The sequence below is a fragment of the Microtus pennsylvanicus genome, chromosome 15, assembly GCF_037038515.1.
Source record: "Microtus pennsylvanicus isolate mMicPen1 chromosome 15, mMicPen1.hap1, whole genome shotgun sequence".
NCBI lineage: Eukaryota > Metazoa > Chordata > Mammalia > Rodentia > Cricetidae > Microtus > Microtus pennsylvanicus.
In genome coordinates, this window is record NC_134593.1 from 56,217,284 (window position 1) to 56,229,904 (window position 12,621).

The 12,621-nt window shown below is 36.0% G+C and overlaps 1 protein-coding gene across 17 annotated transcripts in view; it reads right to left on the reverse strand.

Annotated features, from left to right (window-relative positions):
• The window catches only part of Mycbp2 (MYC binding protein 2), a 229,015-nt gene that overhangs the window by 84,192 nt on the left and 132,202 nt on the right, over positions 1 to 12,621 (reverse strand). For all 17 annotated transcript variants that reach the window (XR_012907999.1, XM_075950196.1, XM_075950189.1 and 14 more), the window contains 6 exons: positions 10,811 to 10,860; positions 7,741 to 7,913; positions 7,085 to 7,229; positions 4,597 to 4,812; positions 3,992 to 4,047; positions 7 to 122 (listed from right to left, as the gene is read on the reverse strand). Coding sequence is in view for 16 of the 17 variants with exons in the window: in XM_075950196.1 (XP_075806311.1) it covers positions 7 to 122; positions 3,992 to 4,047; positions 4,597 to 4,812; positions 7,085 to 7,229; positions 7,741 to 7,913; positions 10,811 to 10,860 (756 nt within the window). In the remaining variant the exon portion in view is untranslated. The remainder of the gene's footprint in view (positions 1 to 6; positions 123 to 3,991; positions 4,048 to 4,596; positions 4,813 to 7,084; positions 7,230 to 7,740; positions 7,914 to 10,810; positions 10,861 to 12,621) is intronic.

Genomic DNA, 12,621 nt, shown 5'->3' on the forward strand with positions numbered 1-12,621 from the left:
TTTTACCTATTTCAATGCCATCAATGGTAACATGAATAGTGTAGAGGCCAATAGCCCCTGGAGTCCAGTTTGCACAGTAAGTCCCATCATTATTGACACGAATTAGCATATTTTCACTGGGCCTGAAAAAACAAAACAAAATACAGGTGGATATCAAAAAATTTACTTTTGATTATGCAGTTAGGATCATTTGGTGTTTCAGCAAATATCCGTCTGTATTATCATACTGCCTGGCAATGCTAGAGCCATCATAGTATGCTCCCAAACTTACAAACAAGTGAATGTCACCTTTTTTCACCTTAAAGCCCCAATACTTCCACTTTCCTTCTCTCAGCTGAAAATGATTTCACTTTTCCCTTCTGAGAAAATAGAAGCAATTGGCTATAATCTCCATGAAGGAATCAGATTGTTAAATCTATTTTGCCTTATTTTTTTTCTCTTGTTCCAATTGATGGAAAAGTGTGGCTCTTTATCCAAAGCTAGTTTTTCCATTTGAACTGTGAATCTGGTCTCCTCAGTCACCTTACTTTTTCTCGCTCATCATTTATTTTTCCTACTCTACTAGGCCCTTTTTATTATCGTAAAATGTTTAGAATTTTCAATCTTAACCCTTGCTCCTCTCTAAGAATACTCTCCTTTCTAAAGAAGTCTTTTGTCTCTTCCCCTACACATGGACACTCACCTAAGACTCCCTCCTTTTCTGTCTACTCTTCTACACCTGACTGTTTCTAGTACTCTGATCCTAACACTTTCAATCAATCAATCAATGGAAACAAAACAAAACAAAAAAACAAAAAGGTGAGGTTTGTCGGTTAAGGCCATGATCAAATTTAAAGATCACTCTGAACTCATGCTTACGAAAGACGACACATTTAAAAGGACAACTGGTCATGGCAGCTGCTGACATCAGCCACTGGTGTCATCCCATGCTTGACTTGAAGGCCATTTCTCTTCCTCAGCAGTCTCTTGGTAGCACTTATTGGTTGGTAACTCTCACTTTTCTGAAGCTCTGTCCCCTGGCTTCCGTGACTTCCTTCTGACATTCCTTTCACCTCATTAGTCATTCTTCTGACTGTACTTTAATTTAGAAAACACCCAGGGATTGAGTCTAGATTTTCTTTTTCTTGAATCATCTTTTTAGTTGGTTAATGACCTATCCATTAATGTTAAATATCATTTCTATATATGACTGTGAAATTTACTTTTCTCTTGACCTTCAACTATTTGCAATCTCAGTTGTATCTCCACTTAAATATTAAATATCTGAGAAGTAATATGGAATCTCAATTTTAATATATATAACAAAAAGCTCCTATTTCTCACTAATCAAACATACACTTTATAGACCAATATAACACAGGAAAAATATAAATACCTGCTTATTCTTAGGAATTACTGATTGTCATAAAAATTATAATAAATATCAGGAGTCAGTAAACACTTTATGTAAAAATTTGTTTCTTAGGCAAAAAAGTCTTTGTGGTAACTACTTCCTTTGATCATTGCACTGAAAAGTAGCTACCGAATGAGCAAATTTGTGTTATAGTAACATTTATGAGAACATGCAGCAGGTCAGATTTGGTCTGGGAACAAAAATTGGCTGGAATCTGTTCTATGCTGTTCCAAAAGGCAAAGGACACCCATTGTTGGTGGGAATGCAAACTGTGCAACCACTTTGGAAATCAGTGTGGTGGTTTCTCAGGAAACTGGGAGTCAACCTCCCCCAGGACCCAGGAATCCCACTCTAACCCATCTAGACCACCCCATGTCTACAGTCAACCTCCCCCAGGACCCAGGAATCCCACTCTAACCCATCTAGACCACCCCATGTCTACAGTCAACCTCCCCCAGGACCCAGGAATCCCACTCTAACCCATCTAGACCACCCCATGTCTACAGTCAACCTCCCCCAGGACCCAGGAATCCCACTCTAACCCATCTAGACCACCCCATGTCTACAGTCAACCTCCCCCAGGACCCAGGAATCCCACTCTAACCCATCTAGACCACCCCATGTCTACAGTCAACCTCCCCCAGGACCCAGGAATCCCACTCTAACCCATCTAGACCACCCCATGTCTACAGTCAACCTCCCCCAGGACCCAGGAATCCCACTCTAACCCATCTAGACCACCCCATGTCTACAGTCAACCTCCCCCAGGACCCAGGAATCCCACTCTAACCCATCTAGACCACCCCATGTCTACAGTCAACCTCCCACAGGACCCAGGAATTCCACTCTAACCCATCTAGACCACCCCATGTATACAGTTTGGGAACTTAATATTCTTTCTCTGGTATCTTCGTTTTATGTTGTGCATTAGTAATATTATAGCTGACTAAAAATAAATGACACTAGAAAGTCTGCATCATATAAAGGAACACTTTATTACAGATTTCAAGTAAAAAGTCACTTAAGAAAAGAAGGTTAGGTATCTATTCCTGGTATGGGCATTTTATTTGTTAGCATGTGTTATCTTGTTGAGGTACTGTCCTCCCTGGTACAAAATGACTCCATATAAACTCATGTGTGCGTGTGTGTGTGTGTGTGTGTGTGTGTGTGTGTGTGTGTGTGTGTGTGTGTGAGTGAGTGTGTGTGTGTGTACATTTTACTAATTCTTTGAATCCATATATGTAACTGCCCTGCTTTGTATTTTGTATGGAAAAGAGGTTCCTGGAAGTCACCAACACCTCTCACCCTTATCATTCTATCCCCCTCTTCTGTGAAGATCCCTGAGCCTTGTGAGGGATGTAATAAAAAACAAAACAAAAGCACAGTTCATTTTAGGCTGACTGCTGCATACTCTCTTGTTCTCCACATGTTTTCCAGCTGTGAGTCTCTGTGTTAATTGCAATCTACTGCAAGAAGCTCCTTAGATGAAGCCCATATATGTATGTACATGCATACACATACATACACAGGAAGCTTCTATGATAGTAGTTTTCACATGTTTTTTCAAAAGGTCTTTAATGTTTGCTATTCCTCCCCATGTTACATCTTCTACACTGCCCTCCCATTCTCTAATCCTTTTAATCCTTCGGTTCCCTTATTCCCTTTCAGCTTTATGTTAGTGTATTCTATGCCCCTTCTCTAGAGTGAACCTGACCACGCTGACACCTCCATGAGCCCTTACTAGTTTCTAACCACTATCTCCTTTTGAGCTATTGACCAATAGAAAATCAGAGACTGATAAACATTACAAGTTACTGCCACTGCTCTTGGTCACTCTCTGAAACTTATTAGGTCTTATCACCCTATTTTGAAGGCATTACATATTTGAGTTATAAAACACAGAGAAATGAAGACAGCGACTGATCTGGAAGTGGAAAGCATAATCATCAATCTCATCCAGCTGAGAATCCTGAGAGATAATGTAAAGACAAAGATATGCCCATTGGTCAATAGTGACACAAATATCATGGGACAACCCATTTCTGATTGGATTTAAGTCCTGTTCCACAATGTGAAAACCAGAACTGGTACCATTAATGGGGTCTAGAATCTGTGGCTAGACAGGTCATAAGTCATATGGGAGAACTAATTACTATTATTCTGCTAAATGGACATGGTATTGAAATGACTACTGATTAAATATTGATATACTCATAGATCTCAACCCTCATCCAAAAAGCTTCTTACAGTAGACAGCAATTAACAGAGACTCACGACTGGCAAACATGCAGACTGAAGGACTTTGGAGCGATCAACCTAAAATGAGCCTTTTATTTTTATTTTATTTTAAACACCTCTCACTAGGCTCAGGGATCATCAGGGAAGAAGGGGATGGAATGGTAAGGGCTCGAGGTGGTGTATGACTTCCAGGAACCTCTTTTCCACACAAGACACAAAACAGGGCAGTTGCACATATGAACTTAAAGAATTAGCAAAAAATATTTTAAAACAAAACAAAATAAGAGTGGAATTTTTGATGATTTCAGTTTGGATTATTAGGTTTTAGTTTTAGCAACACTTTGAGAAAGAAATTTTTACCTTTTAGGAGTTGGTGATGCAAAACGCAGCTCTTCAAATGAGTAGTTTTCATATACCTATAAGAAAGAGACAAGGAACATTGTGTGCAATGCTAGAATATCCAGTAAAGGAACTGAGAACACTATCCATCTACACAGGAAAAAAAGAAAATGGCAAGACCACTTGAAAAATGAATTCCATATTTGATAGAGATCCAAATGTAAACCAAAACCAAAACCAAATCAAAAACTTTATGATATGATTGATAATACTGTCTACTTGACAAGGCCTAGAGTCACTAAAGAGACAAATGTGTGGCTGGCTATATCTGTGAAGAATTTTCTAGATTGGGTTAACTGAGACAGGGAAAGGATTTCCAAATGTTGATCATAATAAAAAGGAGAAAATAAGATAAGTAGCAGTATTTATCGCTCTGCTTTTTGAATGAGGATCAAATTTGTGCAGTTTGCCTCCTGTGACTGCAACCATGCCGCTCCACCATGGAGGATGTTGTAAGCAGAATAAACCCTTCTTTCCTTGAATTGCTCATCAGGAATTTTGTCACAGCAACAATAAATAAATCAATGGTCAAAGATTAATATTTCTGATAAGTAAAAATAAATTACCTTCATCATTGTTATGGCAATGTATCGTGCCTCCTTTACTATCATTGGCTCATAGGAAACATCCAGCTTTGGTGACGCCAACCCACCGAAAGTCATGTCGGTGTTAGAAGGTGCTGCTGCTACTGCAGGACTGCCAGGAATCCGCTGAGACTTCTTTACTTGCTCTTGTTGCAAAGATGTTTTTTTCTGAGAAACAGGTACAGCTTTCACTTCCACCTATTCACAATAATATAAAAATCAAATACATATAATTATCCTTGACACATCAAAAAGAAGCCATTTACAATTACAAAGTCAATGATACAAGCTTTATTAACACTGGTTCACCACGGTTATTTCCATTTCCAGGAAGACCTCACCTCTTTCTTATACTCAAACGGTGTAAAACAGAGGTGCCACTACTTTAGAACAAATAATCAGGGTTTCAAAACATAAATATTAAATCTACCATTAGTATGATATTGGGAAAGAAAACAGAAAGAATGTATACTGAATTCTTTCAGGAAGTAATATTATTTTATCAGATAATTCAAATATCTCATAATCACATCTTATTTGTAAAAATTTGTCTGAATTATTGATGTTAATAGTCTACAAAGGGGACTGAAGAGATGGCTCAGCGGTTAAGAGCACCGGCTGATCTCTCTGAAGACCTGGCTTCAGTTCCCAGCACGCACATGGCATCTCACTACTGTGATCCAGTTCTAGGAGATCTGGCACACTCAGACAGACAGACATGTAGGCAAAATACCAATACATATAAAAATAAAGAAATCTTAGAAAAATTAGTCTACAAAGAAAAATATTCTCATTAATAGAAATCTTTAGAATTGATGGTTTAAAATATACCAGAAATCTAAGGATGTCTGTTTACTTTGGGCAAGGAAAGCATAATTAGACAGCATGAGCCAAAGAAAAAGGCAACACTTGCCAAGAACTATTAACAAAAAGTTCTATTCTGCTTTTGCTTGCTTATTTGTATACTGCTAAAAAGAACACTTGAATTATAAGTAGCCCCATGTTTATAACACATACAACAAGCATATCATATCATGGGTACTACTTTTGAGATTACCAAAACTAGTTAATCCAAGAATATGGATCACCCCACCCAGTGTGCATGAGAGGAGGTTGGGGGGGGTATTTCTTGGTATCCTGGGACTCTCAAGTATACCAGGCTGGCTGGCCAGGGAAGCACAGGTGTACATATAGAAGTATATTTGTAATCAAATGTCTTAAAGTTTGAAAGCATTTGTTTTCTGTTACACTTTGAACTTTGAATAGTGGTAAGATTAAAATGTTTTGTCTCAAACAACAAAGACGAGACAATACATAGGATATCATGCTGAGTGTATATGCATGTCACCTACCATACTGTAGGTGCTCCAGAGCACATGCCATTCTATTTTTGCTCCCGTGTTTGGGTCACGACACAGACTGTTTCTGTGAGTTGGGATCAGAGTGTTTAAAGGCACTGTTAAATGCTGACGTATGCTTAGCATCAGAGTCAGATGTTTTTATATAAGTTTAGTTTTTCTGATCTTAACAGGTATGAACAATGAGTCAATCAATCATTTTTTACTGAGACAGATAAAAGACTACACTGCTATTGTGTTTTGTTCATGCTACATATTAAAGAAGGTATAAAGCAGCTGAAATAGTTTTATTCAAGTGATAAAAAAAAATTAGTGCTCTCAAACATAAGAAAATTATGTGCCGGGAGGTGGTGGCGCACGCCTTTAATTCCAGCACTCGGGAGGCAGAGACAGGCGGATCTTTGTGAGTTCGAGGCCAGCCTGGTCTACAAGAGCTAGTTCCAAGACAGGCTCCAAAGCTACAGAGAAACCCTGTCTCGAAAAATCAAAAAAACAAACAAAAAAACAAAAGAGAGAGAGAAGATTATGTATCTTAATTCAGCTTTGGAAGGGAAAAGGACTGGAGACCACCTAAACAAATTTATATTTGGCTTAAATTATTTGGAAACACATAAAAGGTTTAAATGAAATATTTGTATCGATAGTTTGTATCACTAATTTCATTTAATATAATATAAATATCTGTATCAACTAATATCTTATGTTTAAAGTATATGTTTTATTTATTAGTATATTTGTATTAGTCATTATTTTATAATTTCAATTTATATATTTATAATTTGTCTATTAAGTTTGAGTTATCAATATTATCTTTAAAATGGGAATTCAGTTAAGAGCAGGAAATATGAGTCTTTTAATAAATAGAAAAAACTAAACAATGCATTCAATCCCTCTTTACTACAGACCCTCCCTCTATACAGCTCTTCCAATAGACAATTTGAGCTGTCTTCTTTGCAGCCGCCATAGCACACACCTAGTCCTCATCACCTAAGCAATTCTTCCGTGTCCTCCATTATACAAAGGCAGAGAGAAGGGCAGGTGAGTTCTGCAGACTTACCATTCAAACCTTATCAGACACAGCAGTCCAGGTGTGGACATTCACACACAATTACCTTCATGTTAGGAACATGGACCACCTCTCCATACTGGTCCTTCGTTTGAACAGTTATGGTGGTGGGCCAGCCACAACGAACATCATCCTTATTCAGGATCAAGGATGTCTTCTGAGGATCAGCATAGGAGTCCGGCTGAAGCCATCTAAAAGAGTTAAAAACAAGAGAACATGAAATTAAGCCAAACAAACTAAACCTGTATTTAACAAAGTGCTAAGCCAGTGTTATGATTTCTGATTAGTAACAGTTACAAGTGTCTTCCTGGGAAGCAATTAATGTAAGTCCACTAGACATTCACAAAAAATGCATGAAGTGGTTTTAAACACTAAAGTGTAATCTCCATTAAATTTAATCTCTATTAATTTAATTTAAAAATTAAAACCAGAAACAGGTTAAATTTTTATTTTATTTTTTTATTAATAAGCTATCACCAGCTAGCATATTTTTCTTTTCATCCATCCAAAAACAGCAAATGGAAAAAACTAAAATCATTAACTGTTATATATTTTAAAATATCAACTTTTACTACTTCACATTCAAAATACATAATCTGGATTATTGACGGGATTATTTTAACATCAAAATGACTATTTCCTCCTTTAACTCCTTCTCAGAGATGAATACTTAAATAAAATTAATTTTCATATTAAAAGTACCTTGCAAGCCTTCCACCACTTGATCCTGGGACACAAGCGATGAAATCATCCAGAAAGGACTGCTCGTTGCTTTGGATTTGAAGCGGTAAATTTCCTTCAAGCGCCTCTAAGATGGTTGGTGAATGAGAAAGAGCCAAACCCTTTCCAAGGATACCTGAGTGAGTTTTGCACACCTATTGGGAATAAAAGAATATGTATCTTACTTATTTATTATTTATTTATAAAAAGGTTTCACTATGTAGTTTAGGCTGGCCTTGAATGTAGGATTCTCTTGTCTCGACCTTCTGACTGCAGGGCTTACAGATATATGACATTACACACAGCAATATATTAAATTATAAACATTTCCATGAGCTTTTCAACAAGCACACCTTTTTTGGTATGTCTTTCTGGAGAAAATAATTTCCTCCTATGCTTCAGTCTTACTGTCTTTAGTCTATAAAGTACAAATTATAGGAGGGAACTACTGTTCTCAGGAATAGTACCAGTTGCCTGTCTTCCTCAAAATTCATCACTGCAAACTCTCCATGCTAGATGACATGGCACAGCTCCTACATTACATGCACATCCGGCAGGGCCAGAGCTCCTGTAGGCAGCAGTTCCCATTGCCAATCATAGGTAAGCTGTGGTTACTGTCTTGGGGAGGTGACCTTAGGACCTAGGTCTTTAAAGATTGGGTTGCACATATAACTCTGGAATATAAGTCTTATGATAGTTAAGGAAAATAGGAAGAAAAAAGTGAAATTTTAGTTTTCACCTATCTGATAACTAAAACCCATACTTTCTTTTGAAGATCTGCCAGGAATGCTGAGACTCCAGAAAAATTGTAACAAATTAAAAAAAAAATAATAGAAAAATGTTACCCTTTCCAGGGATATTTATTCATTTAAAAGTAACTTTTCATCCCACCAACCATACAACTCTAAACAGTTTTGTTTATTATTTTTTGTTTTGGGTCAAATGGACTTTTAGTGAAAACCCTGGTTATACATATGTTATATACTTTTGAATAAACAAATTACCATATCAGCTGGTGTTCAAACCATACATCTCTTAAGTCATAGCTATTAAATTTAAGTTAAATAATATGGATAAAATACCTACTACAGTGTTTGAGAAATAGAACATTGTTTATATATGTTATATCACACCAACTACATAACAAGTCTATTCTTTCTTTAAATAGTATCGAGTCTAAGTGTTATTTTATATAGACCATATTCGAGGAAATAATAATGTATGAATTTCTTAAAAACCCACCCCTTATTTTTTTGATTTTTCGAGACAGGGTTTCTCTGTAGTTTTGGATCCTGTCCCAGAATTCACTCTGTAGACCAGCTGGTCTCGAACTCAAAGAGATCTGCCTGTCTCTGCCTCCCGAGTGCTGGGATTAAGGTTTGTGCCACTACCTCCAGGCTTGAATGAGACATGACATATACCATTTGTTAAATGTTTGTTAAATTATTATTTTTGTTCCCTAAAGTACAAAGACTTAATATTAAACATGTATCTATACACATACATACACACACCTGGTAGCTTTTTAAAATCTCAAGAGTCTTTTAAATTACAGAGCAAATCAGAGCTCCCTATGACTATAGCAAAGTGGTCAAAGTAATGGATTTTGTCAGCAAGCTATCAGAGGTAAAATCCCTTTCCAGTTGTGTTTTTCTAGGCAAGTTATCAAAGTGCTTTACCTCAGTTTTCTGTAATGGAGACAAAAGTATCTGGTTTATAGAGCTGTGTGACGACTAAATGAACTAAAGTAAATCGGAAAATTTATAAATATCGCTTGACAAATTAACACAAAGCAGTGTTTAATTCCCTTTGATCAATTAATTTCAGGAAATAAATGTAACAGAATAACTTAGAATCAGTGGAATAAGACAAAAGCTTTTATGTCTCAAATCCAGATTCTTAGATAAATCATGTAAATTCTGTGAACTTTAGATTCTGTAAGATGAAGAAAAGAATCAATACTAACTCCAAGGAGTAACTGCCAAAATACTAGAGAAATAATATTAAAGGTACTATAAACTACAAGTGTACAAATTATTATGTAAATAAGCACACTGCTAACTACATATACCTAGTACAGGATATAGGCCCCATCTAAATCACTGCTACCCTTATGCGAACTCAATATTCTCTGATATATGGTAAAATTGGGAAAATTAGGTCTAGTAAAATGAATCTTTTATTTTACAAATACAACCTTTCTATTTTGGGCTATTAAGTGATCATTATGAATTACTGCCGATAAAACAACATATTTTTAAGGAGTATTTTTCCTTAATAAAAGTAATATTTGTGGGAAAAAGTGTGGACAATTTTGCAAATTCATGAAATTTTATGGTCTGGATACAATGGAATCAACCTATGCTTTACCTTCATGCTGTTTCACTACCGTCACTGATGGTCTCAGTGTACAGTCTACATAAATTCTCAATTACTACGCCCAATATCTAGCCTAGGATAAGCAGGCATTATAATTTGAAAATACTGCTTACTAGGCTCCTCCTAGCCTTCAGTGACTGCTAGCTATTTAAATTAAGAGTACTTAAGCTAAAAGAATATAATGATCTTAGTAATATAAAATAACAAATTAATAAAGAAGTCCAGTACTTCAATGAAAATATATATTTATCTCCATTATATTGTCAAATGTTCTACTTAATTAATGTTTCTACAAATAAATACATTAGTAAATAACAAGGCAACAAACTGATGCTTCCTAACTGTGAGAGCCAAATGGTTCTATGATGTTATGAAACTGACATCCTTTGACAAATGCTTTTTTTTTTGTTTGTTGGTAGAAAGACTTTCCAGATATAAATAAAATGTACACAGCTCTGAAGAACATCTCTGAATCTTAGCCCTTCATTCTCCCCAAGCACATGGCACTAAGTGTTCATATGGGCCCTCTCATCATGAGGAAACTTACTCGTTTCTAGAATACCAATAAACAGAATGGAGTGCTTAATCACTGAGTCTTATGTTAAAGAAAACAATCATCCTGTTGAAATAGTTTTAAACTAATGAACAAAAGTTAAAATGTTTAGGAAAATACCTGCAATGCAGCCTCTTCAAGAATTTCAAGATCTTCCTCCAACTCGTTACCTGTTATGCAAATTAAAAAGATTTACTAAAATATACTAACCTTTCCAATCCTTTGTATTCCCTATTTGTTTTTGTAATCATGTTATTATCAATTGAAAAGATTTACAATCCTACATACTGTAGTAAATGTACAGCAATTTTGGTATGAATATAAGCTATAACAGTTAAGTTAGTAATTGAGTATCATTCTCCAAACAATGTAAAGAAATTGGCATGTTTAACCCGAGGTGCAGATGTGGCAAGTGGCCTGATATGACTATGAATGTGGTCTAACACAAAATCATAGCTACAACACTATGAAAATAGTTTTGTATATAATTTGTGTGTGTGTAAGTCAATGGCATGGTTCTTGAGTGTGAATTTTGTAGATAATGTCATATTTCAATGTAAAAAGGTTGTGTAAGTCTGAGACAGTGACTATATGAATATATTTATGTGTGAAGTTTTATATTTAGTATATTTTTTTGCAAAAACTTAAGCTAACTTTTCTCACTGATTAACAATATAGCTACATTTCAGGCAACAATGATGACTTATAACATCCTAAGGTATTACTTACCTATGTCCTTCAGCATTTTCTCTTTGATCGTGTAATACAGAACGTTTTATTTATTGTGTTTTCTCTGACAGCTATAAAACAGTAATATGGCTCAGGGGAAACAGTCCAACTGACTAGAAGAAAGTGTGGAATAAATATATTCTAATCATAACAGTTTCCCTAAAGCTATCCACTGTCAACAGTTCTTACGTATTATTCTAGAAATTTTACATGCAAATCTTAACTGCATGTGTGTATGCCAATGTACATAAAGGTTAAGATGCAGCCGGGCGGTGGTGGCGCACGCCTTTAATCCCAGCACTCGGGAGGCAGAGGCAGGTGGATCTCTGTGAGTTCGAGACCAGCCTGGTCTACAAGAGCTAGTTCCAGGACAGGCTCCAAAGCCACAGAGAAACCCTGTCTCGAAAAACCAAAAAAAAAAAAAAAAGGTTAAGATGCATAAACTCATACATAGATATGATGCTGCCACCAAGAATGTAACCTTTTGTGAGAGCTTATTTTTTTCACTTAATATAATATAAACTTTCTCAAGCCATATAGTTACACTTTATCAACTGCACAAACTCCAATTAGCTCTCTAACAAGGCTCCAAAACACAGATTTGGTTCCAGTTAGGTTTGGTAACAAAGGCACTGCTATCTTCATCCTTAACTCAATATATATATTTTGATTGTTTCTGTAAGTAGGCAACAAAAAACAGCCACATCAAGACAGGCGGTCGTGGTGTATGCCTTTAAGCCTTTAATCCCAACACTTGGGAGGCAGAGGCTGGTGGATCTCTGTGAGTTTGAGGCCACTCTGGTCTACACAGTGAGTGAGTTTCAGGATAGTCAGGGCTGCTAAACAGAGAAATCCTGTCTTGAAAAACCAGGAGAAAAACACACAAACAAACAAACAAAATCCCAGTCACATCAAATAGTAAAATGTTAACAGCTATTGACAAAGTTCTTCCAATAATGTTGCTAATAATTCTCTTCATCTATAAAAATATTAATAAATTAAGAGAACAGCACAAGGGCCTAATAAAAAGCAGAACTGAAGAAACTGAGACTGAAAAGGAGCAAGAAAGGAATATAAGAAGAAATAAGAAATACAAGTATTTTAAAGAAGTAAAAGATGGAATGAGAATTTGTATGGACTTTTCAAGTGAAAAATAAATATGTGTATATATAAATGTGTGTGTATGTATATATATGGAGGGT